The sequence below is a fragment of the Monodon monoceros genome, unplaced genomic scaffold, assembly GCF_005190385.1.
Source record: "Monodon monoceros isolate NGI ecotype Baffin Bay Population unplaced genomic scaffold, NGI_Narwhal_1 Super_Scaffold_18, whole genome shotgun sequence".
NCBI lineage: Eukaryota > Metazoa > Chordata > Mammalia > Artiodactyla > Monodontidae > Monodon > Monodon monoceros.
Window position 1 is genome coordinate 59514787 of NW_021703774.1, and position 25955 is coordinate 59540741.

General features: G+C 40.8%; 1 protein-coding gene across 1 annotated transcript in view; it reads left to right on the top strand.

Annotated features, from left to right (window-relative positions):
* The window catches only part of ADCY10 (adenylate cyclase 10), a 96321-nt gene that overhangs the window by 19896 nt on the left and 50470 nt on the right, over positions 1-25955 (top strand). Inside the window, exons 11-17 of the mRNA XM_029229372.1 lie at positions 769-958; positions 4131-4186; positions 14769-14922; positions 17117-17309; positions 17829-17915; positions 22768-23042; positions 25166-25302. Of these exons, the coding sequence (XP_029085205.1) occupies positions 769-958; positions 4131-4186; positions 14769-14922; positions 17117-17309; positions 17829-17915; positions 22768-23042; positions 25166-25302 (1092 nt within the window). The remainder of the gene's footprint in view (positions 1-768; positions 959-4130; positions 4187-14768; positions 14923-17116; positions 17310-17828; positions 17916-22767; positions 23043-25165; positions 25303-25955) is intronic.

Here is a 25955-nt window from a genome sequence, read left to right on the forward strand (position 1 = left end):
TCAAAGTGCAACATTTAATACCTAATTAGTAGTATTATTAACTGAGGACTTACTAGCAGCCCAGCACTTCTCGAAGTTCTTTATGTGTATTAACTCATTAATCTTCATAAACTACCCTCTGAGAGAGGTACTATTATCAACCCCATTTTACAGATTAGAAAACTGAGGCATGGAAGAGTTCAAGTATTTTGCCCAAGTAATTTACATATAGTAGTTAGAGGTAGAGCTGAGATCCAAACCTGCATAACCTGGTTTCAGACTCTTTGCACTACAGTGTATTACCTCTTACAATATCCCCTAAACCAATCCTACACACACACTCCTTCCAGCCCCATTTACTCACTCTTAAAAAATTAAATGAAGGCTCATACACAGGAACATGCAGACCCAATTGGAGATCACTGTTCCAGGCCCAAGCTTCTGCTTATCTCTCTTGTAGCAGAAGGCCAAGTATACCTCATCTGAGGGCCCTCAGGCCCTGTCCACCATCCCACTTAACAGAATCCTCTCCATATTCAGGGTCCTGCTATCCCTGAGCAGATCATCCCCTTAGCCTCCCAGGTGGCTAAATGAGTTAACTCCCTATGTATTTTAAAATAGCCATTGGCTGAATCTGGGTAGTTGAAGGTGAGATTGCTGTGTCATCCATGAGAGGCAAAGGGAGTAAAGGGTAACAATGCCGTTTGGGGACAGTATGCCTCAGATTACGCTCAGTTCAATGGCTGTTTTCTCCCAGCTCTTTGCCTTTCTCTCTCCTTCTTATTATAGTCATTGGTCAAAAAGTCAACATAGCTGCCAGGATGATGATGTACTACCCAGGAATCGTGACCTGTGACTCCGTCACCTACAATGGCAGCAACCTACCAGCCTACTTTTTTAAAGAGCTTCCAAAGAAAGTCATGAAAGGTGTTGCAGATTCTGGACCAGTGTATCAGTGTTTGGGCCTTAATGAGAAAGTGTGAGTGTGGGGCATTGATCTTGCAGTACTCTTTAGTAAAGAAGTGGGACAATTATGATAGCAAAACAACAGGTCACCCATTTCAGATTCAAAGGCAGCTCATGAAATTAAAATCTATTCCTTCCCAGACCAAGGCCCAGATTTCAAATTCCTTCATCTTCCTCTATCCTGCTGATAGTATAGTGCGGTGGAAGATCCCATTCTACCCTCAGTTCTGAGACTATGAGTGTAATTCTTCAAAGGTTGTGTAAAGAGAACAGAGAATCCCCTCATTCGAGTTTCTATTTGGACCCAGATGGACCCAATCACCAACCATTAACTATTGATCACATCAATTGTGTGTCCAGGCATTAACAGGGATTGCTCCTCCTCTAAGTGTTTAGTGAAATGCATTCCCTCAAAGCCCAACTTGCTCTCGCATTGGGGCTTAAAACCCCTCAGTATCTTCCAATCATTTTCATGACAATTTTCAAAGTCCTTGCAGTGACATACAAAGTAACCACCTGCTTTTCCTACCTCATCTCCTCCTGTGCCCTTTCCTCTGGGTGGGGGTCCAGGGGGCGTTCTAAGGGGATTATCTTCCCTTTCACTCATTCCATCCTCAGTCTCCTAGGAAAACCACAGTCAGTTTTGTTTTTTTTAACATCTTTATTGGAGTATAATTGCTTTACATTGGTGTGTTAGTTTCTGCTGTATAACAAAGTGAATCAGCTATACATATACATATGTCCCCATATCCCCCTCCCTCTTGCGCCTCCCTCCCACCCTCCCTATCCCACCCCTCTAGGTGGTCACAAATCACCGAGCTGATCTCCCTGTGCTATGCGGCTGCTTCCCACTAGCTATCTATTTTACATTTGGTAGTGTATATATGTCAATGCTACTCTCTCACTTCGTCCCAGCTTACCCTCCCCACTCCCCATGTCCTCAAGTCCATTCTCTACGTCTGTGTCTTTATTCCTGTCCTGCCCCTAGGTTCATCAGAACCATTTTCTTTTCTTTTTAGATTCCATATGAAATTTGTAGTGAGGTGGATGGACCTAGAGTCTGTCATACAGAGTGAAGTAAGTCAGAAAGAGAAAAACAAATACCGTACGCTAACACAGTCAGTTTTTGAAATCCAGCTCAAGGATGTCCTCCTCTCTGAAGCTGCCTTTGGAAGCTCCCCAACCCCAGCTCAGACGGTTTAGCTGTCTCCTCCTCTGTGTAACTCTGCAGCACATTAGAACATTCATTACACTCATCACAATCACGGACTCGATGTGCCTTTTCACCTGCTACACTGGGAACTTTTTGAGGATAGTGATTATTTCTTGTTCATTCTTATATCCCCAATGCTTGGTAGGCATCAGTAATGATGAATAAATGAATGAACAGCATGGAAAGCTCTATATGGTAGTGCTTGGTGGATGGAAGGTGAAAAGGTATTATTCTTTATACTAGCAAGCTAGAATCTAGGTCTTAAAGGGTCAGATAACAGAATCGGGGCTATAATTGGTTCAAGGAGTCTTTATTATTCATCGTTGTATTCCCACGGCTCAGCACTGTTCTTGGCATGTGTAGATCATCAATAAAATGCTGTTCGAATAAATGAATGAATAATAATTTTTGTGAGCCCTTATTAAATATTAGGCCCTTTACCTCAATATCAACTATATGAGGTAGAAACAAACTATTATTAACTCTATTTTATAAATTTAAAAACTGAGACTCTGAGATGTTAAAATGACTTGTCCATAGTCATAAATCTAGTAAACAATTGAGCCAAGGTTCAAAATGCCACAATAATGCTGCATTATAGTCAACCACAAAACCTCAGTTGTATACAACAGTAAATTTTTACTTATCTCATGAATATGTGGGGTTCAGCTGATCTTGGCGGATTTGGATGATCTTGCCTAGGCTTGTTCACATGCCTGGGGTTCAACAGGGTGTTGGCTGATCCAGGATGACCTCAGGTGGGATAACTGGGAATTTTGGCTGACATAACTGGGACAGTTTGACTCTATGTGTCTCATCTTATACTGGGCTAACCCAGGCACGTATTCATGGCAATATCAGAAGATCAAGAGGGAGCAAGCATTTTTCAAGCCTCTATGTCATGTTTGCTAACATCCCATTGGCCAAAACATTCACAAGTCTGAGCCCAGAGTGGGAGGACACTGCAAATGTACAGTACATAGCAAAGGACATAGATACAAGTAGAGATGAAGACGTGGCGCCATTAATGCAGTCAGTCTACCACAGAAACTGTCTACTGTTTCTGAAACTACCAGGACTATCTGATCCCAAAGCCTGCCCTCTTTATGGTTTCTCTGTACCATCTCTGCAAATAAGAGACTATAGAAATACACATACAAATATGAACAGGGCCTGGTTCCTGTCCTGAAATCTAATGGGGAAGACAACATACACAAAATTAGGTGTATATTACCTAGGAAACTTTGGTATGTGCTATAACAGAGGCATAACAAGGTAGTATAATAGTATAAACAAGGGAATGAGCCATTTGTCTAAAAAGGCCCCTTCAAGAGATGATATTATGCAGTGGGCAAACATATGCCCCTGGTCTCGTTTTAGATACTGACTGTCACTGTCCTCTGTCACCACTAGCCGTGGGATCTTGTTCAAGTTAAGTTCTCTGTACCTCAATTTTCGCATTTGTAAAATGGACATCATAATAATAATACCTTCTTAATAAGGTTTTTGTCAGGAGTAAAGAAAATGATACATGTACAGCCCTTGAAACTGCCAGGCACATAGCATGTGTTCCACAAAGGTGAACTATCATTGTTTGAGCAGTTGGTAGAATCCTTCCATACTGTGAGACAATATAACACATCTAACTGTATTGGGTCCCATACTGAGTGTCTGGTTTCCCTAGAAAAGGGTCAGTTCTACCAATGCAGACTCAACAAGCGTTTTTTGAACAATGTACCAGGTGCTGTGGTAAAGGCAGCTACATAAGTTGTTTGGAGACTCTATTACCAGGTAAGAACTTCTCCATTCGCTTCCTCTTGGCATCTGCACCTCTTGATAGACCCCTTGATAACAGGGGATAGAGTCCTGTTAGAGGCTGAAAAGGAGGCTTTCTGGGAACTAAGAACTAGTCCCTCTGACTCTCAGTATTTCCCTGTTTTGATGCTAACATCTTTTCTTTTCTTCTCTTCAGCATGTTTGGGATGGCATACCTCATCTGCAACAGAAATGAGGGTTACCCTTTGCTAGGTAGGTAGTGAGCCTTGATTTTTAAACCTCTTTATTGAACTATAACAAAACATACAGAAAAGTACACCAATGATAAGTCTTCAGCTTAATGAATTATCACAAAATGAATGTATAATTACCATCCAGGCCAAGAAATAGAAAAATAACAGTACTCTGGAAACCCTCACATGCTTTATCCCTCTCCCTTTACCCAAAGATTTCTAACACCCTAAATTACTTAGGCCTGTTCTTAAAATTTATATGAATGAAATCATATATTGTGTAATTACATAAGCCTTCTTTTGTTTTTTTTGAATGAATGGGGTCCTCATTTCTTTTTTTTTTAATTAATTTTTTTACATCTTTATTGGAGTACAGTTGCCCTACAATGGTGTGCTAGCTTCTGCTTCATAACAAAGTGAATCAGCTATACACACACATATGTTCCCATATCTCTTCCCTCCCTCCCATCCTCCCTATCCCACCCTTCCAGGCGGTCACAAAGCACCGAGCTGATCTCCCTGTGCTATGCGGCTGCTTCCCACTAGCTATCTATTTTACATTTGGTAGTGTATATATGTCCATGCCTCTCTCTCGCTTTGTCACAGCTTACCCTTCCCGCTCCCCATATCCTCAAGTCCATTCTCTAGTAGGTCTGTGTCTTTATTCCTGTCTTACCCCTAGGTTCTTCATGACATTTTTTTCCTTAAATTCCATATATATGTGTTAGCATATGGTATTTGTCTTTCTCTTTCTGACTTACTTCACTCTGTATGACAGACTCTAGGTCTATCCACCTCATTACAAATAGCTCAATTTCGTTTCTTTTTATGGCTGAGTAATATTCCATTGTATATATGTGTCACATCTTCTTTATCCATTCATCTGATGATGGACACTTAGGTTGTTTCCATCTCCTGGCTATTGCAAATAGAGCTGCAATGAACATTTTAGTACATGACTCTTTTTGAATTATGGTTTTCTCAGGGTATATGCCCAGTAGTGGGATTGCTGGGTCATATGGTAGTTCTATTTTTAGTTTTTTAAGGAACCTCCATACTGTTCTCCATAGTGGCTGTACCAATTCACATTCCCACCAGCAGTGCAAGAGGGTTCCCTTTTCTCCACACCCTCTCCAGCATTTATTGTTTCTAGATTTTTTGATGATGGCCATTCTGACTGGTGTGAGATGATATCTCATTGTAGTTTTGATTTGCATTTCTCTAATGATTAATGATGTTGAGCATTCTTTCGTGTGTTTGTTAGCAGTCTGTATATCTTCTTTGGAGAAATGTCTATTTACGTCTTCTGCCCATTTTTGGATTGGGTTGTTTGTTTCTTTGTTATTGAGCTGCATGAGCTGCTTATAAATTTTGGAAATTAATCCCTTGTCAGTTGCTTCATTTGCAAATATTTTCTCCCATTCTGAGGGTTGTCTTTTGGTCTTGTTTATGGTTTCCTTTGCTGTGCAAAAGCTTTGAAGTTTCATTAGGCCCCATTTGTGTATTTCTGTTTTTATTTCCGTTTTTCTAGGAAGTGGGTCAAAAAAGATCTTGCTGTGATTTATGTCATAGAGTGTTCTGGCTATGTTTTCCTCTAAGAGTTTGATAGTTTCTGGCCTTACATTTAGGTCTTTAATCCATTTTGAATTTATTTTTGTGTATGGTGTTAGGTAGTGATCTAATCTCATACTTTTACAAGTACCTGTCCAGTTTTCCCAGCACCACTTATTGAAGAGGCTGTCCTTTCTCCACTGTACATTCCTGCCTCCTTTATCAAAGATAAGGTGACCATATGTGCGTGGGTTTATCTCTGGGCTTTCTATCCTGTTCCATTGATCTATCTTTCTGTTTTTGTGCCAGTACCATACTTTCTTGATTACTGTAGCTCTGTAGTATAGTCTGAAGTCAGGGAGCCTGACTTCTCCAGCTCCGTTTTTCGTTCTCAAGATTGCTTCGGCTATTTGGGGTCTTTGGTGTTTCCATACAAATTGTGAAATTTTTTGTTCCAGTTCTGTGAAAAATGCCATTGGTAGTTTGATAGGGATTGCATTGAATCTGTAGATTGCTTTGGGTAGTAGAGTCATTTTCACAATGTTGATTCTTCCAATCCAAGAACATGGTATATCTCTCCATCTATTTGTATCATCTTTAATTGCTTTCATCAGTGTCTTATAATTTTCTGCATACAGGTCTTTTGTCTCCTTACGTAGGTTTATTCCTAGATATTTTATTCTTTTTGTTGCAATGGTAAATGGGAGTGTTTCCTTGATTTCACTTTCAGATTTTTCAGCATTAGTGTATAGGAATGCCAGAGATTTCTGTGCATTAATTTTGAATCTTGCTACTTTACCGAGTTCATTGATTAGCTCTAGTAGTTTTCTGGTAGCATCTTTACGATTCTCTATGTATAGTATCATGTCATCTGCAAACAGTGACAGCTTTACTTCTTTTCCAATTTGGATTCCTTTTATTTCCTTTTCTTCTCTGATTGCTGTGGCTAAAACTTCCAAACTGTGTTGAATAAGAGTGGTAAGAGTGGGCAACCTTGTCTTGTTCCTGATCTTAGTGGAAATGCTTTCAGTTTTTCACCATTGAGGACGATGTCGGCTGTGGGTTTGTCATACATGGCCTTTATTATGTTGAGGAAAGTTCCCTCTATGCCTACTTTCTGCAGGGTTTTTATCATAAATGGGTGTTAAATTTTGTCGAAAGCTTTCTCTGCATCTATTAAGATGATCATATGGTTTTCCTCCTTCAGTTTGTTAATATGGTGTATCACGTTGTTTGATTTGCGTATATTGAAGAATCCTTGCATTTTTGGAATAAACCCCACTTGATCATGCTGTATGATCCTTTTAATGTCCTGTTGGATTCTGTTTGCTAGTATTTTGTTGAGGATTTTTGCATCTATGTTCATCAGTGATATTGGCCTGTAGTTTTCTTTCTTTGTTACACCCTTGTCTAGTTTTGGTATCAAGGTGATGGTGGCCTTGTAGAATGAGTTTGGGAGTGTTCCTCCCTCTGCTATGTTTTGGAAGAGTTTGAGAAGGGTAGGTGTTAGCTCTTCTCTAAATGTTTGATAGAATTCGCCTGTGAAGCCATCTGGTCCTGGGCTTTTGTTTGTTGGAAGATTTTTAATCACAGTTTCAGTGCTTGTGATTGGTCTGTTCATATTTTCTATTTCTTCCTGGTTCAGTCTTGGCAGGTTGTGCATTTCTAAGAATTTGTCCATTTCTTCCAGGTTGTCCATTTTATTGGCATAGAGTTGCTCGTAGTAATCTCTCATGATCTTTTGTATTTCTGCAGTGTCAGTTGTTACTTCTCCTTTTTCATTTCTGATTCTATGGATTTGAGTCTTCTCCCTTTTTTTCTTGATGAGTCTGGCTAATGGTTTATCAATTTTGTTTATCTTCTCAAAGAACCAGCTTTTAATTTTATTGATCTTTGCTATTGTTTCCTTCATTTCTTTTTCATTTATTTCTGATCTGATTTTTATGATTTCTTTCCTTCTGCTAATTTTGGGCTCTTTTTGTTCTTCTTTCTCTAATTGCTTTAGGTGCAAGGTTAGGTTGTTTATTCGAGATGTTTCCTGTTTCTTAAGGTAAGATTGTATTGCTATAAACTTCCCTCTTAGAACTGCTTTTGCTGCATCCCATAGGTTTTGGATCGTCGTGTCTCCATTGTCATTTGTTTCTAGGTATTGTTTTATTTTCTCTTTGATTTCTTCAGTGATCACTTTGTTATTAAGTAGTGTATTGTTGAGCCTCCATGTGTTTATATTTTTTACAGATCTTTTCCTGTAATTGATATCTACTCTCATAGCATTGTGGTCAGAAAAGATACTTGATACAATTTCAATTTTCTTAAATTTACCAAGGCTTGATTTGTGACCCAAGATATGATCTATCCTGGAGAATGTTCCATGGGCACTTGAGAAAAATGTGTATTCTGTTGTTTTTGGTGGAATGTCCTATAAATATCAATTAAGTCCATCTTGTTTAATGTATCATTTAAAGCTTGTGTTTCCTTATTTATTTTCATTTTGGATGATCTGTCCATGGGTGAAAGTGGGGTGTTAAAGTCCCCTACTATGAATGTGTTACTGTTGATTTCCCCTTTTATGGCTGTTAGTATTTGCCTTATGTATTGAGGTGCTCCTATGTTGGGTGCATAAATATTTATAATTGTTATATCTTTTTCTTGGATCGATCCCTTGATCATTATGTAGTGTCCTTCTTTGTCTCTTCTAATAGTCTTTATTTTAAAGTCTATTTTGTCTGATATGAGAATTGCTACTCCAGCTTTCTTTTGGTTTCCATTTGCATGGAATATCTTTTTCCATCCCCTTACTTTCAGTCTTTATGTGTCTCTAGGTCTGAAGTGGGTCTCCTGTAGACAGCATACATATGGGTCTTGTTTTTGTATCCATTCAGCCAATCTGTGTCTTTTGGTGGGAGCACTTAGTCCATTTACATTTAAGGTAATTATTGATATGTTTGTTCCTATTCCCATTTTCTTAATTGTTTTGGGTTCATTATTGTAAGTCTTTTCCTTCTCTTGTGTTTCTTGTCTAGAAAAGTTCCTTTAGTATTTGTTATAAAGCTGGTTTGGTGGTGCTGAACTCTCTCAGCTTTTGCTTGTCTGTAAAGGTTTTAATTTCTCCATCAAATATGAATGAGATCCTTGCTGGGTAGAGTAATCTTGGTTGCAGGTTTTTCTCCTTTATCACTTTAAATATGTCCTGCCAGTCCCTTCTGGCTTGCAGAGTTTCTGCTGAAAGATCAGCTATTAACCTTATGGGGATTCCCTTGTGTGTTATTTTTCCCTTGCTGCTTTTAATATGTTTTCTTTGTATTTAAGTTTTGATGCATTGATTAATATGTGTCTTGGCGTATTTCTCCTTGGATTTATCATGTATGGAACTCTCTGTGCTTCCTGGACTTGATTATCTATTTCCTTTCCCATATTAGGGGAGTTTTCAACTATAATCTCTTCAAATATCTTCTCAGTCCCTTTCTTTTTCTCTTCTTCTTCTGGAACCCTTATAATTCGAATGTTGGTGTGTTTAATGTTGTCCCAGAGGTCTCTGAGACTGTCCTCAGTTCTTTTCATTCTTTTTTCTTTATTCTGCTGTGCAGTAGTTATTTCCACTATTTTATCTTCCAGGTCACTTATCCGTTCTTCTGCCTCAGTTATTCTGCTATTGATCCCATCTAGAGTATTTTTAATTTCATTTACTGTGTTGTTCATCGTTGTTTGTTTCATCTTTAGTTCTTCTAGGTCCTTGTTAAACGTTTCTTGCATTTTGTCTATTGTATTTCCAAGATTTTGGATCATCTTTACTATCATTATTCTGAATTATTTTTCAGGTAGAATGCCTGTTTCCTCTTCATTTGTTAGGTCTGGTGGGTTTTTATCTTGCTCCTTCATCTGCTGTGTGTTTTTCTGTCTTCTCATTTTGCTTATCTTACTGTGTTTGGCATCTCCTTTTTGCAGGCTGAAGGCTCGTAGTTCCCGTCGTTTTTGGTGTCTCTCGCCAGTGGCTAAGGTTGGTTCAGTGGGTTGTGTAGGCTTCTTGGTGGAGGGGACTAGTGCCTGTGTTCTGGTGGATGAGGCTGGATCTTGTCTTTCTGGTGGGCAGGTCCACGTCTGTTGGTGTGTTTTGGGGTGTCTGTGGACTTATTATGATTTTAGGCAGCCTCTCTGCTAATGGGTGGGGTTGTGGTCCTGTCTTGGTAGTTGGTTGGCATAGGGTGTCCAGCAGTGTAGCTTGCTGGTCGTTGAGTGAAGCTGGGTGCTGGTGTTGAGATGGAGATCTCTGGGAGATTTTTGCCGTTTGATATTATGTGGAGCTGGGAGGTCTCTTGTGGACCAGTGTCCTGAAGTTGGCTCTCCCACCTCAGAGGCACAGCACTGACTCCTGGCTGCAGCACCAAGAGCCTTTCATCCACACGGCTCAGAATAAAAGGGAGAAAAAGTAGAAAGAAAGAATTGGTAGATGTAGAAAGAAAGATAGGAGGGAGGGAGGGAGGGAGGGAGGAATGAAGGAAGGAAGGAGGGAAGGAAGGAAAAAAAGAAAGAAAGAAAGAAAGAAGATAAAATAAAATAAAGTAAGATAAAATAAACTAATTAAAATAAAAAATAATTATTAAGAAAAAAATTAAAAAAAAAACAAAAACGGATGGATAGAACCCTAGGACAAATGGTGGAAGCATAGCTATAGAGACAAAATCTCACACAGAAGCATACACATACACACTCACAAAAAGGGGAAAAGGGGAAAAAATCATAAATCTTGCTCTCAAAGTCCACCTCCTCAATTTGGAATGATTCGTTGTGTATTCATGTATTCCACAGATGCAGGGTACATCAAGTTGATTGTGGAGCTTTAATCCTCTGCTTCTGAGGCTGCTGGGAGAGATTTCCCTTTCTCTTCTTTGTTCTCACAGCTCCTGGGGATCAGCTTTGGATTTGGCCCCGCCTCTGCGTGTAGATCGCCGGAGGGCGGAGGGCGTCTGTTCTTCGCTCAAACAGGACGGGGCTACAGGAGCAGCTGCTTCCGGGACTCTGGCTCACTCAGGCCGGGAGGCGGGGGAGGGAGGGGCACGGAGTGCGGGGCGGGCCTGCGGCGGCAGAGGTCGACAGGACGTTGCACCAACCTGAGGCGAGCTGTGCGTTCTCCCGGGGAAGTTGTCCCTGGATCCCGGGACCCTGGCAGTGGCAGGCTGCACAGGCTCCCTGGAAGGGGGGTGTGGATAGTGACCTGTGCTCGCACACAGGCTTCTTGGTGGCGGCAGCAACAGCCTTAGCGTCTTATGCCGGTCTCTGGGGTCCGCGCTTTTAGCCGCGGCTCGCGCCCGTCTCTGGAGCTCCTTTAAGCAGCGCTCTTAATCTCTTCCAGGTACGTGGGGAGTTTCTTGCCTTTGGGAGATCTGAGGTCTTCTGCCAGTGTTCAGTAGGTGGTCTGTAGGAGTTGTTCTACGTGTAGATGTATTTCTGGTGTATCTGTGGGGAGGAAGGTGATCTCCGTGTCTCACTCTTCCGCCATCTTCCCGGAAGCCTCTCGGGTCCTCATTTACATAAGCCTTCTTTTAATCAACATTACATTATGAAATTCGTCCATATTGTTGGATGTAGCTATAATTCATCCATTTTCATTGCTGTGTAGTACAGTTGGCCCTCTGTATCTGCAGGGTGTGCATCCATGGATTCTAACAACTACAAATCAAAAAAAAAAAATTTTTTTTTAATTCCAGAAAATTCCCAAAAGCAAAACTTGAATTTGCTGCACACCGGCAACTATTTACATAGCATTTACATTGTATTTGCTATTATAATGAACCTAGAGATGAGTTAAAGTATACAGGAGGATGTGTTTAGGTTATATACAAATACTACACCATTTTATATAAGGGACTTGAGCATCCGCAGATTTTGATATCCCCAGGGGTCCTGGAACCAATCTCCTGTGGATACAGAGGGATGACTATATTCCCTTTTATAAATATATAACAATGTATTCATTCTGCTTTTGTACAACATTTGAGTTGTTTCCAGTTTGGGTTCTTATGAATAGTACTGCCATAAAGATTTTTGTACAAGTCTTATGGTGAACATATGTATGCATTTCTGCTGTTGAGTATATATATAGGAGTGATACTGTTGGGGCAAAGGGTACAATTTTGGTAGATAGTTTTCTCAGTCTTTATAATTTTAATAATTCTGTTGGGTTTATAGTGGTATCTCACCATGGTTTCCATCTGTATTTCCCTGATGTGGTTGAGTGCCTTTTCCAAATATTTATTGGCCATTTGGAAATCATCTTTTATAAAGTGTCTGTACAAATCTTTTGTCTATTTTTCAATTGGATTGTATTTTTTTATAGATCTGTTGGAATTATTTATATATTCTGAAAATGGGTCCATTTGTTTTTACTGTATGTAACTTTTCCCATTCTGTGCTTGTCTTTTTACTCTATTAGTGATGTATTTAATGAACACAACTTTTGATTTTAATGAAATCCAATTTATCAATCTTTTTCTTTATAATTATTGCTTTTGTATACTGTTTGAGAAATCTTTCCTCACCCAAAAGTCATGAAGATATTTTTCTAGACTCTCTTCCAGAAATTTTGTTTTACCTTTTACATTTAGAGCTATGATCCATCCGGCAGTGATGTTTTTGTGATTCTTGGTGAGAGAGACCCTATCATAAGAAAGCTAACTCAAGACTATGCAGGGAAGTAGACATAAAATGAGGTAGAGAAGAGACCCACATGAAGATTGGCCTGTGGATTCTGAAGGCAGCCATTTCAAGTAACACTTGTAATTTCCTTCTGTTAGACTTGAACATCCCTAAAAGTATCATTATAAATTAAATCTCGGTCATAACTATGTTAGGGCAATTGAGAAGAGGCTCTGTCCCACACCTTGGGGGAGTATTAGGACAGAATCTTGATGTCAGCAGAGCATAAAAGAAGGCAAGAGTTCCAGAACTTCAAAGAGCACTTGAGCCAGCAGCAATGCCTAACTTTCAGTGCATTCAGGTAGTTTTCAGAGTCTGCAAGCACATCACTTTTTATAAGTCCAGATCCCCAAACTCTTGAAGGCTAGAAAGGAGAAGGAATGCCCACTCTCACCTTCGTCCGAGGCCTAACTTCATCCTAGGATATGCTTGTTGTGATAATGATTGACAGTAAATGGAAGTCCTAACCCCCTTTCTACAAAATTGAGGACTCACTATGACAGACATATTAGAATACATTGCTACAATATGCATATATTTCTCAGTCTGGTCTAGTTGCCTTTGTTTGTTTGTTTGTTTTCTGTGTGTGTGTTTTGTTTTGTTTTGTTTGTCGGCTGCTGCTGAGCGGCTTGTGAGACCTTAGTTCCCTGAACAGGGATTGAACCCAGGCCCTCAGCATTGAAAGCTCAGAGTCCTAACCACTGGACTGCCAGGGAACTCTCTGTACTTGACTTTTTGCCCTGATTTCACCAGTATAAGGTAAAGATCAGGCCCACATATCTTTCCTTAAAGCTATAACCAAAAACAGACTGTCAGAGGTTAGGAGCATGGGAAACACCCTTCTTTTACAAGAGTGCCTGTAAGTGAAATTGTATATGCTAACTGATAACAAAACTAAAATGAACAAAAAGTGTTCTTTTAGCATCAAAAATGCATACAACAGTCTCAGGTATTAGGGCCTTGTTCAAATAGAAACAAGGTATGCATACTTCAAGGCAAGTTGAGTTAACCTCATTTTAGAATCCAACTAAAAAGACAATCAGTAAGTTCTTACCTGTATGTGTTCTATACAAATAGAACATAAAACAGCTAGAAGAGTCTGCTCTGCAGCCTTCTGGGCCTTATCTTCTAAGTTCCTGTGTAAACTTTAGGCCAAAGAACAATACTACACATCTCACAAAATTGAAATTCAAATGCGTTTTCAGAAAGGAAATGTTGCACCTAAAAGAAGCAATATGGTCTGCAGAGTAATTCTCACTAAATCTTACCCAGAAATTTACATTACCAAATAAACACTCAGCTTCTTTGTATAAAACATCTAAGCTTAGAGTAGTGGTCTTGGTTTTCAGTAGACTTTAGCTAACACCTAGGTATGTATTTACTCTATCAATGGATAACAGAATGGACCCTCCACAGTGATCTGTCCAGCAAAGAAGGAAGAGTCAACCCTGATTTGGTCTCCAGCTCTTTTGACAGAAATTACCGTTCTGCCAACTCCTTCCCGCCCACCCAGGTTTCAAAGATTGTAGGCTGAGTTTCAGATTTCAGTCAGGGCATCCTGTTACACATATTTAAAAACACATAAGAAAAATAAGAGTGATAGGGTTGTAACCCAAGATGACTTTTATTTTCTTCTTTTCCTTTTTTAAGTTTTCTATATTTTCTACAGTGAGCATGCATTAGTTTTATAATAAGGAAAAAAACCTATAATTTATTTTTACTAAGAATTTAGGTTGTTCTTATGATAGAATTAATCTATATATGAGTTTTTTAAGGCAAATTGAATTTTTTTTATCACTGTTAATACTTTTAGTAGCCCTGAGATAAGTATAATTTCTCATTTACAAAGAGCAAGTTTTCCTTCACAGAATCGGAAATAAAAAAGTTTTATCCATATTGTTCAACATGGGAACCCTATCTTTATTAAGCTGATTTACTAATGTAATAATCTGTAGTTACTTCTAGTGTGTTACAGAAAAAGGAAAAGAAAACAAGCATTAGGGTCAGATAATCCTGGTTTAATTCCTGGTTGTATAATTTAAGAAAATCTCAGTTTTCTACACTAAAGTTAAATGGACATCATAATGAGCATTATAAGAATCCTTTCCCTCACAGCTTGTGGGAATCAAAAAAAACCAAAACAAAACAAAACTGTAAAACCACACTGTTAACTGGAAAGTTCTAGAGAAAGATTTTTAAAAATTTTAAAGTGCACAGGACCTCAAGAAACTCCATGAGCAATGCCATGGAAATTCCAAGGGTATTCTTAGAAGCTGTATCGCTATGTGCTTTTTTATGTTTCTAGACTATTTTATGTTGATTGGGTTTGCTCCCTTTTTAAAAAATGAAAATAACAGGACGCAATAAGGAGATCAAATACTTCATGTGTACTATGAAGGAATTTTTGATATCTAACTGCAGCCGAGTCCTGATGTACGAAGGATTATCGGGATATGGAAAAAGCCAGACACTAGTGGAAATTGAGTACCTGGCCCAAGGTGAGAACCACAGGTGAGTGTCTTGCAATGACCATTTTTTTGTGAATCCAGAGAATCCTGACATCTTTAAGAGTTTCATTTGTTTCAGTGTTCCTCTCCTTTATATAAGTTGCCTTATGTAAACTATCCACAATCTATCAGTTATTATTGGGTGTCATGCCCCTTGTGCTAGATAAGTAATTAATGATAAACATATCGAACTGAGAAAATGGAAGATGGGCTGACCCCTGGAGATCCTGATTTAATGCCAGGACGGACTTGGACATTGATATTTTTAAGTTTCCTAATGCACAGTTTGAGAACAACTGGTATAAATGTTGAGGATAGATTGGGTTTGCAGAACAAATACGTAAGTTTATCCATGTGGCCGACAGGGAATCACTAGTTCAAACCACTGAGCCCTGAGAGTATGGTTAGAGAATGAAGGGCCTCTGGATTTTCCTTCAGAAGGCAGAGCTGATGCACTTACCTCATGCTGTTTGTCTCTTTTCATATAAGGAATGTCATGAGGGCTCTCTTTGGGACAACCCATCTCATGGAGGTGGACGGTATGGTATTCAATAACAGTGATGATGACCAAGACAATGGTAATGGTGTCTCACAGCCTTTCACCATCTAACCTAAAGGCTTTAAGGGGAAAATTCTTATTAATCTTATTTTTAGCTATGTTTCTACTCTTTTTTAATGCCAGGCCTGAGAAAGACTAGTTTTAAAATATCTTTAACATTGATGAAAGGATAATTCAAAATCGCCAGAAGACACTCATTTATTCCATCACTTACTGAGTACCTACTATGTTCCAGGAACTAAGTGCTATATTAGTTTTCTAGAGCTACCATGACAAAGCATCACAAGCTAGGTGGCTTAAGCAACAGAAGTATATTGTCTCAGTGTACAGGAGGGTAGAAGTCCAAGATCCAGGTGGCGTAAAGTTGGTTCCTTCCATCAGCTGTGAGGGACAGTCTGTTCTGTGCCTCTTTCCTAGCTTCTGGTGGCTTGCTGGCAGTCATTGGTGTTCATTTGCTTGTAGAAGCATCACCCCAGTCTCTGCCTCCATCTTCACATGATGTTCTCCATGTGTGCTGTCTGTGTCCAAAAATTTCCCTCTTCTTTTTTTTTTTCCCACTGCGTGGCTTGCGGGATCTTAGTTCCCCAACCAGGGATTGAACCTGGGCCACACCAGTGAAAGCACTGAGTCCTAACCACTGGACCGCCAGGGAATCCCCCAAATTTCCCCTCCCTATAAAGAGACAGTCATATTGGATTAGGGGCCCACCCTATTCCAGTATGGCCTCGACTTACCTAGTTACATCTGCAATGACCCTGTTCCCAAATAAGGTCACATTCTGAGGGCTAAGACTTCAGCATATGAATTAGTGGGGGGAGGGGTGCATAAATCAATCCATGGCAAGTTGCAAAGCCTTGAAGACGAATAATATCTGATCCCTACCCTCAAGGAGTTCTCACAAAAGAGAAGGAAAGAGAGATGACAGTAAAAATAGAATGTGGTGAGGACAGTGATGGAAGCACGCAATAGAGTACTGTAAAAGCTACAAGAAAGAGGGGTATGTCATCCAACCTGAGGGTGTCAGGGAAGATTTCCAGGAGGTTACTCCTGAGCTGAGATTTACAAATGAACAGGAAACCAGGGATTAGGAGGGACTGTGAGAAGTGATGACACTCCAGGCCGAGGAAAGCAAAGGCATAAAGAGAAGAAGCAGTTGGATGTGCAGGGAACACTCACCGGTTTGTTGTTGGTGGAGGGTAGACTGCTGGGCAGAGAGTGGCAAAAAATGACCATGAGGACTTGGAAAGGCTTATATGTCACGTGAAGGAGTCTAGACTTAACCTAGACTTGCATCTACCTAGGTGCTTCAGGCTTCCATAGAGGTGATGCATTCAGAGAGTCTTGGCGCTAGACAGGGGTAGTAGTATGCTGTTAGGGAGTATAGGTGAGAGTATGAGGGCCTGAACCCAGGCACTGGCGGTAGGGCTAGAGAAGAGGGGATAGCTAGGATACATTTACAGAGCTTAGAAACATAGTGGAGTAAGGGAGGGTATCTGAAGCACAAATAAAGAACAGCTTCCAGATAGCTTGGGAAATCTGTCATTACAACTGAATATGAGGAGTCAGGGCTTTCCTTCAACCTTTATTGTTTTCAAAAAATATATTTTAAAACTCTGATTCCTGACTTTCTTATAAACAGGACTATTGCTATTGCGTTGACTAAGATCAGCTTCCATCAGAATTTTTATACCATCCAGATACTCATGGCCAATGTACTAGGTCTGGATACTTGCAAACATTATAAAGAACGACAGACCAACCTTCAAAATAAAGTCAAGTCACTGCTGGATGAAAAGTTCCATTGTCTTCTTAATGACATTTTCCATGTGCAGGTAACTAGCTAGTGTTAGACTCCCGTTAGAAATAGTGAAGGGGCAGATGTGGCCACTCCTCCCTGATGCTTTATGACTTTGCATCTCTTTGGCCTTTATTATCCTCTTGTTTTCTCGTCTGCAGCGTCCAGGTGGTAAGGAAATGACTCCCAATCCTTGAATGAGCCACCTTCCTGAGATATATTGGTACCAGACTCAAGAAAACCCAAATAGCCACCTGCTGATTCATTTCTTTTCTCACCTTCCCATCATAGCTATGCTATACTAGCTAGTCCAGGGCACGAAATCACTCTGCTCCCACAGGTGACTGCCAATGCAAAGACAAGAATGTGCCCTGTTCTGTCCTGTATCTATTAGATTCAATGACATAGAGTACCAGAGCTGGAAGGGATGTTATGGATTACCTAGCACATGAGGATTTTAAGGTACAGAACAGTAAAGTGAATTGCCAGAGTCATACAACTAGTAGTTCCCCCTGCTATTTGCGCATACTCAATATTGTCATAATTCTTTATACAGTTCCCTATTTCACGAGAGGTTTCCAGGATGAGCACCACGAGAAAGCAGAAGCAGTTGGAAGCGTTGTTTATGAAGATCTTGGAGCAAGTAAGAGCGTCTATAGGTCAAATAATGGGGAGGGGGAAACTGGACGTCTCACCGCAAAGCCAGGTGACCTCAAGGGTTTAGACTCCAATGGCAAGAAGCTTTGAAGTATGTGAAAGCTTTAACCCAAAGTGTTTCATTTTCCTCCATCCTTCCAAACCTCAAGCTAAGAGTCTGTTCAGAATTTAGCTGTGCTTAAAAGGAGTCCTTTAACATGACTCCTGGGAGTTTGGCCTCGCCTTAAAACCAGTCTTCTTTTTCTCTCCTTCTGTATGAGATGCAGTCTATCAAACTGGTTATGTGTATAGGCTCTGTAATCAGTCTACCAAGGTTTGAGCCCTTAGGCCTGTCACTTGCTACCTGGGTAACCTTGATCAAGTGACTCAACCTGTCCATGCTTTTACTTTACCTTCTATAAAATGAGGAAATAATAGTACCTAGCTCACAGGGTTGTAAGGTTTAAATGACTAGATTATGTGTAAAACGTAGAATAGTGCCTCTTTCATTGGAAACACTCAACCAATGTTAACTTTTGCTCTCTGAATAATATCATGACTGTCCATTATATGTTGATGATCACCAACTTTATATCCCATTCCTCAGCTCTCGTATAAGCACCAAAACCATATTTCCAAGAACTGTATATTCCACTTGGATATGGGGGCTCACACTCAATTCAGTGTCTAATACTAAATTCATTTTTTTCCTACTTTAGTGCCCTATCTCCCTCATCTTGATCCTGACCCTTGATTTAGTCAATAGCAAATTCATTCGCACATCATTTGAAGTTATCTTTGCTCAGTTGACAAGTCCTACCATGTCTACCTCAGACTGACTCTGGAATCTCCCCGTCCTCTGTTCCCTACTGTAGTTCAGCCTCTTTCTCTTCCTGGACTGTTTTCCATAGCTTTCCAACTAATCTCTGTGCCTCATACCTCTCCACTCCAATTCATCCTCCATGCAACTGCCAAAGTGTATGCAAATCGCTCCAACCTGTGCTTTGTACTATCCAAGTAATTGTCAATACTAATGAGATAAAAGCCAAAAGACTTTTTTTTTTTAACCTGGAGAAATGCTACTCATCATTCAGTGTCACCTCTTCAGTGAGAACTCCCCCAAATCACAAGGCATGACTAATTCCTCTTCTGCTGTGTTTCTGTAACACTTTGAACATACTTCTTACTGTATTTTCCATACTGTATTGCAATTTGCTACTTATATATGTGTCTCTCCCCCTCAGGAGGTTGTGAGCTTCTTAAGGAAAGGGAGCCTCTTTCTCATTTTTGTATCACTATTGACCAGCAGTGTCTGGCACATAATAAATAAACAATTCAAGTTTGTGGCATTGTGTAAGTTTATAATACAACCTCCTTCTTCTCCACTGCAGGCAAATAAGGCTGTATCAGTAGTTTCTAAATGTCAGGCTTTGGACTGTTTGCATCACAAGTATCCAGGAAGCTTCATAAAATATATGGATTTGTGAATTCTACCCCAAATTGAAAAGGGTTTCGTCGGGGCCTAGAAATCTGTTTAGTTGTTTGTTTTTGTTTTGAAACTTCTCAGTTGGTTCTGATCCACAACCTAGTTGGAAACCATGAGTAAAGCTGTGCTTTGACTCTGTGCTATGACCACAATCTTTGGATCATTTACTATCAGTATGACCTTGGGCAAGTGGCTTAACTTCTCTGTGCCTAAATTTTCTCAGTAAATAGATTCAATAGTGCCACCTCCTATGAATGTTACGAAGATTTTTTTTTTTTAAATTAAAAACATTTTTTTGGCTGCATTGGGTCTTTGTTGTTGCACACGGGCTTTCTCTAGTTGCAGTGAGCAGGGGCTACTCTTCGTTGAGGTGTGCGGGCTTCTCATTGTGGTGGCTTCTCTTGTTGTGGAGCACGGGCTCTAGGCGCACGGGCTTCAGTAGTTGCCGCATGTGGGCTCAGTAGTTGTGGCGCGTGGGCTCTAGAGCCCAGGCTCAGTAGTTGTGGCGCATGGGCTTAGTTGCTCTGCAGCATGTGAGATCTTCCCAGACCAGGGCTCGAACCCGTGTCCCCTACATTGGCAGGTGGATTCTTAGCCACTGCAACACCAGGGAAGTCCGTTAACGAAGATTTTAAATAAGTTCATTTATGAAAGCACATCACGCAGTGCTGGGAACATAGTAGGTGCAGTGTAAGTGTTGGCTTTTTTCACATCAGAGAGGACCTGATTCCATCTCCTCATTTTATTTTATGTTTTTAATTAATTTTTATTGGAGTATAGTTGACTTACAATGTTGTGTTAGTTTCTATGTTGTGTTAGTTTGTTGTGTATAGCAAAGTGAATCAGTTATACATATATATATATACACTCTTTTTTAGATTCTATTCCCATATGGGTCATCACAGAGTGTTGAGTAGAGTTCCCTGTGCTATAAAATAGGTTCTTGGGCTTCCCTGGTGGCGCAGTGGTTGAGAGTCTGCCTGCCGATGCAGGGGACACAGGTTCGTGCCCCGGTCCAGGAAGATCCCACATGCCGCGGAGCGGCTGGGCCCGTGAGCCATGGCCGCTCAGCCTGCGCGTCCAGAGCCTGTGCTCCGCAACGGGAGAGGCCACAACAGTGAGAGGCCCGTGTACCGAAAAAAAAAAAAAAAAGGTTCTTGTTAGCTATCTATTTTATATATAGTAGTGTGTATATGTCAATCCCAATCTCCCAGTTTATCCCTCCCCCCACCTTTCCCCCTTTGTAACCATAAGTTTGTGTTCTACATCTGTGATTCTGTTTCTGTTTTGTAAATAGGTTCATTTGTACCTTTTTTAAAGATTCCACATATAAGTGATATCACATGATATTTGTCTTTCTCTGTCTGACTTACTTCACTTAGTGTGATAACCTTTTTTTTTTTTTTTTTTTTTGCGGTACACGGGCCTCTCACTGCCGTGGCCTCTCCTGTTGCAGAGCACAGGCTCCGGACACGCAGGCTCAGCAGCCATGGCTCACGGGCCCAGCCGCTCCGCGGCATGTGGGATCTTCCCGGACTGGGGCACGCACCCGCGTCCCCTGCATTGGCAGGCGGACTCCCAACCACTGCACCACCAGGGAAGCCCAGTGTGATAATCTTTAGGTCCATCCATGTCACTGTAAACAGCATTATTTCGTTCTTTTTTATGGCTGAGTAATATTTCAGTCTCCTCATTTTAAATGTGAAGAAGCTGACGCCATTGATGTACTATTGAATTCATGTAGGTTTTTTGGTTCCTGCTTTACTCTCCCCAATTCACAAATAATTCACTGACAAGGCTATTCTATGACTAAAACTCACATTTCTAACTGCCCCGTAGTTTTATTTATTTATTTATTTATTTGGCTGCGTTGGGTCTTTGTTGCTGCACAGGGGCTTTCTCTAGTTGTGGTGAGTGGGGGCTGCTCTTTGTTGCGATTCGCGGTCTTCTTATTGCGGTGGCTTCTCTTGCTGTGGAGCACGGGCTCTAGGTGTGCAGGCTTTAGTAGTTGTGGCTTGCAGGCTTAGGAGCTGTGGCTTGTGGGCTATAGAGCACAGGCTCAGTAGTTGTGGTGCATGGGCTTAGTTGCTCTGTGGCATGTGGGATCTCCCTGGACCAGGGCTCGAATCTGTGTCCCCTGCATTGGCAGACAGACTCTCAACCACTGTGCCACCAAGGAATTCCCTGCCCCGTAGTTTTAAAGATATTAGTCAAATACAAAACCAAACAAAACAACGGGATGCTAACCCTATTCATTAAAATGTTCTCAGGGTCAGTGAAGAACTAACTATCTGGTGACAGAATGGGGCTGTAAGAGGGGACTTACATATATGTGATAAGGCAGGCTATAATACTTTATAATGATCATCTTCTGAAATTTGAATGTAGCCTTTGCTGCTCTAGTTTATAAAAACATGCAGAGGGAAAGAATGGCTTAACCCAATCTCTTCCCGGAGGGAAACAAAAGAAGCCAAGAGCAGCCTGGAGCAGTAAGAGTGGGGAAGGTTTTCTCCATTTAGACATCTTACACTATGGAAACGCAGGGCCCGCTATGCAGGGGCTCACACTAAATGTAAGCTCTATATTTTGTCTAATACTCTATCCCCAGTGCTTCAAACAGTACCTGACCCTAACAGATGCACAATAAATGCTTAATGAGTAAATAAATAATTCAGACTAGTTAGGGAAAGGTACTCTACACAAGAAGAGGGACACACGATCTGTTTTTAAGTGTAACATGTGCCGCAGTTCAAGCTAGAACAGCATAAACGGCCGGCAGGGCAAGGACCAGGTGAGTTTTGCTCAGCAGCCTGCCTCCAGCACCTAGCCCAGTGGGTGCTTGGTAAATATGTGTTGAATCGATGTTGGTTGAATAAATGTCAGATAGGTATTTCCAGGAGACCTTCATTTTTCAATAGATTAGAATGACTTGAAGTAAACCTCAGTAATTTTTATGTAATGGCTGTTTAACTTGACTAAAACCCCATCTGTCCTATATATTTACATTATCTTTACACAAAGATTTGACCAAGTAAGAGTCTATTCCAGCCAGTTCTGTCCCAATTGCCACAGATTCCAATCAGCGGAATCTAAATTAACGCAAAGTTATTAGAAAGAACAGATTTAACTTAGCTTCACAAAATTCGGTGGATACATATGCATACCCATACATGTGTATAAAAAACTGAAGTCACGGGAGTTCCCTAGTGGTCTAGTTAGGATTTGGCGCTTTCGGTGCCATGGCCTGGGTTCAATCCCTGGTCGGGGAACTGAGATCCCGCAAGCTGCTCGGTGCGGCCAAAAAATCAAACAAAAACAAAAAAAACCCTGAAGTCCTACAGCATTTTTCTTTCTGTTTCCCCACCTTGTCCAGACAGTGAAAGAGGAAAGGATTATTTTCATCATCGATGAAGGCCAGTTTATCGATTCAGCCTCCTGGACATTTATGGAGAAGCTTATCCGGTCTGTTCCCATCTTCATCATCATGTCCCTGTCTCCCTTCATCGACATACCCTGTGCAGCTGCCAGTGCCATAATGAAGAACAGGAACACCACCTATGTCATCCTTGGAGCCGTGCAGCCTCAGGACATCCTCAACAAGGTCTGCCTAGACCTCAACGTCAGGGGCATCCCCAAAGAACTAGACACGTGAGTAAACTATTTCTATCCTGAGGCCTCGACATCTGCACTCATTCTCCAGGTCCAGACTTCATCAGATTCCTTAAGATGTGTCTGAAAGCGGCCATTTCAGGATTCTTGCTGGGCCCGCCTTTCAGAGGGGCCACTGAACATGCCTGATAGGATGGATGCTACTCACTTTTCCTTGTTATGGTCCCTGTTACACCGTCTCAGACGTTGCTTAGGACATCAGTTTTGTTTCCCTTTCATCATGCTGGCTATGGGTACACTCACTCTAGCCCACAGTGACTAAGGGCACTGTCATGGGCAAGTAACATGAAAGGCAGACTGGTAAGCCTTAAGAACCACAGCCCACAGCTGAGCAAGGTCTTAGTCGCTGGCAATAACGTGGTCTGGTACTGGTGTTCCCTGTCATGGTAGATGGTGACGTCAGTGCTCTCTGAGCTTCTCAGTGACTCCTCTCCTGGGGTCTTGACAGCAGTCCCCTTAACAACATGGACAATGCCTCTTCCTTATCTGGCTGTTTACAAGCCACCTTGGTATCTGTATCTGTTCTTTCTGATGAGGTTGCTTGGCTTCTGGAAGAGAAATGTCTTGGACAAAGTCTCATTTAAAATAACTCCAGGCATGAATTTATTTTTTTTTTCAAATTGTATTTTTATTTATTTATTTATTTTTGGCTGTGTTGGGTCTTCGTTTCTATGCGAGTGCTTTCTCCAGTTGCAGTAAGTGGGGGCCACTCTTCATTGCGGTGCGCGGGCCTCTCACTGTTGCGGCCTCTCTCGCTGTGGAGCACGAGCGCCAGACGCGCAGGCTCAGCGGCCATGGCTCATGGGCCTAGTTGCTCCGCGGCATGTGGGACCCTCCCAGACCAGGGCTTGAACCCGTGTCCTCCACGTTGGCAGGCAGACTCTCAACCACTGCGCCACCAAGGAAGCCCGCAGGCATGAATTTTGTGTGTTCTTTCCCTTTGTCTCTCTGTCTCTCCCTCTTTCTCTCTGTATGTATGTATTTATTTATTTATTATGTATGTATTTATTATATATGTATACATTTATTATATATGCATTTACTTTTTGATCTAGCCTTCCCAATTCTAGGAACCTATCTCAAAGATATACTGACAGGGAACTATGCTCAATATTTTGTAATAACCTATAAGGGAAAAGAATCTGAAAAAGAATATATATATATATATATATATATATATATCTCTGAATCACTTTGCTGTACACCTGAAACTAACACAACATTGTAAATCAACTATACTTCAATAAAAAATTTTTAAAAATTTTAAAATATATATAGTGACAAAAATATGAAGTGACATATGGGCACAGTTTTTATTGAGGCATTATTTGTACTAGTAAAAGACTGAAAGCAATCCAAATGTCCATCTCTAAGAGGACAGTCCGAGTAAACTAGGATGCATCCACACGATTGAGCCCTATGTAGCTATAAAGAGAAATAAGAAAGATCTGCTGATGTGACGGGATGACCAGGATACATTGTTGAGTGAAAAAACAAGGGGTTGCCTAGTGTGCAGTATATATAACTTGCTGTCTTTTATCTAAGGAAGAGAGTGAAATACGTGTGTGCATTTTCTATAGTTTTAAAAAGAAACGTTGAAAAGATAAACCAGAAACTAATTTAAATGCTTACTTATAAGGTGAGGAAGGGAAGCAAGACTGAGGATGTACCTTATTACATAGTTTTGACTTCTGAAATATTTAAATGGTTTATTATGTAATTTTAAAAATGAAAGAAAGGGCTTCCCTGGTGGCGCAGTGGTTGAGAGTCCGCCTGCCGATGCAGGGGACACGGGTTCGTGCCCCGGTCCGGGAAGATCCCACGTGCCGCGGAGCGGCTGGGCCCGTGAGCCATGGCCGCTGAGCCTGCACGCATCTGGAGCCTGTGCTCCGCAACGGGAGAGGCCACAACAGTGAGAGGCCTGCATACAGCAAAAAAAAAAAGAAAGAAAAAAGAAAAAGCAATCCCTAAAAATGAAAAACAAACCAAAACAAATGGAGAAAGAGAAGTGATTATTTTCAGGTGATTGAGAAAACGCAAATATTTTTACTTCTTTAAAGATGGTTCTTTGATATAAATAGATTGCATTGTTTTCACTACAGGTACCTGGTCGAGGGAAGCTGTGGGATTCCATTTTACTGTGAAGAATTGCTTAAAAACCTGGACCATCACAGGGTACTCGTTTTCCAAACAATAGAGTCTGAGGAGAAGACAAATGTGACCTGGAATAACCTGTTCAGTAAGTCCCATAATGATGGTTCTTTCTCCCTGTCTCCTTCTGCAGAGAGGGTGGCAAGGGTGGGCTTTTCCATAGGCTGCTTCCTATACGGGTCAGAGGCTTTGGGGAGGCAAAGAACGTTGGACTTGATATCCCAGATTGTGAGAGAACTTAACATTGCCCGGGACTCACTGAACTGGGAGAAAGAATGTAGACGTGTAATAGAAATGAAAGAACACTGGAGAATCTTAAAGCCCAGAATCAGAACCGACGGGGGATGTAGATGTTATCTGGGAAAAAGGATAACTTGTTTTCCAGAGGTAAAATTATTAGCTCAAAGTGAATTGTCAACAAGGTTCTCATGCTACAGAGACATACAGAAGGATGAACTTTGATATGATGTCACAAAGAGGGCAGTTGGAATTTTTAAGAAAATAGTTTTAGTGAAGGGAGAAGGGTAGGGGTTGGGGAATGGGGTAAAGATGCAAGCTGGGATGTAGAGGATTAAGGTTAACGTGAATGATAAGAAAATATCTGTGATGGATATACTAGTTGTTTAGGGAGATGGCAGTGATGAGAAGAAAAAAATCATATTCTAGCAAAAATAAAAAGAAAGAAAGAAAGAAAGGAAGAAAGAAACTATGTTTTGACACAAAGGAGACCGTGAAGGTTTA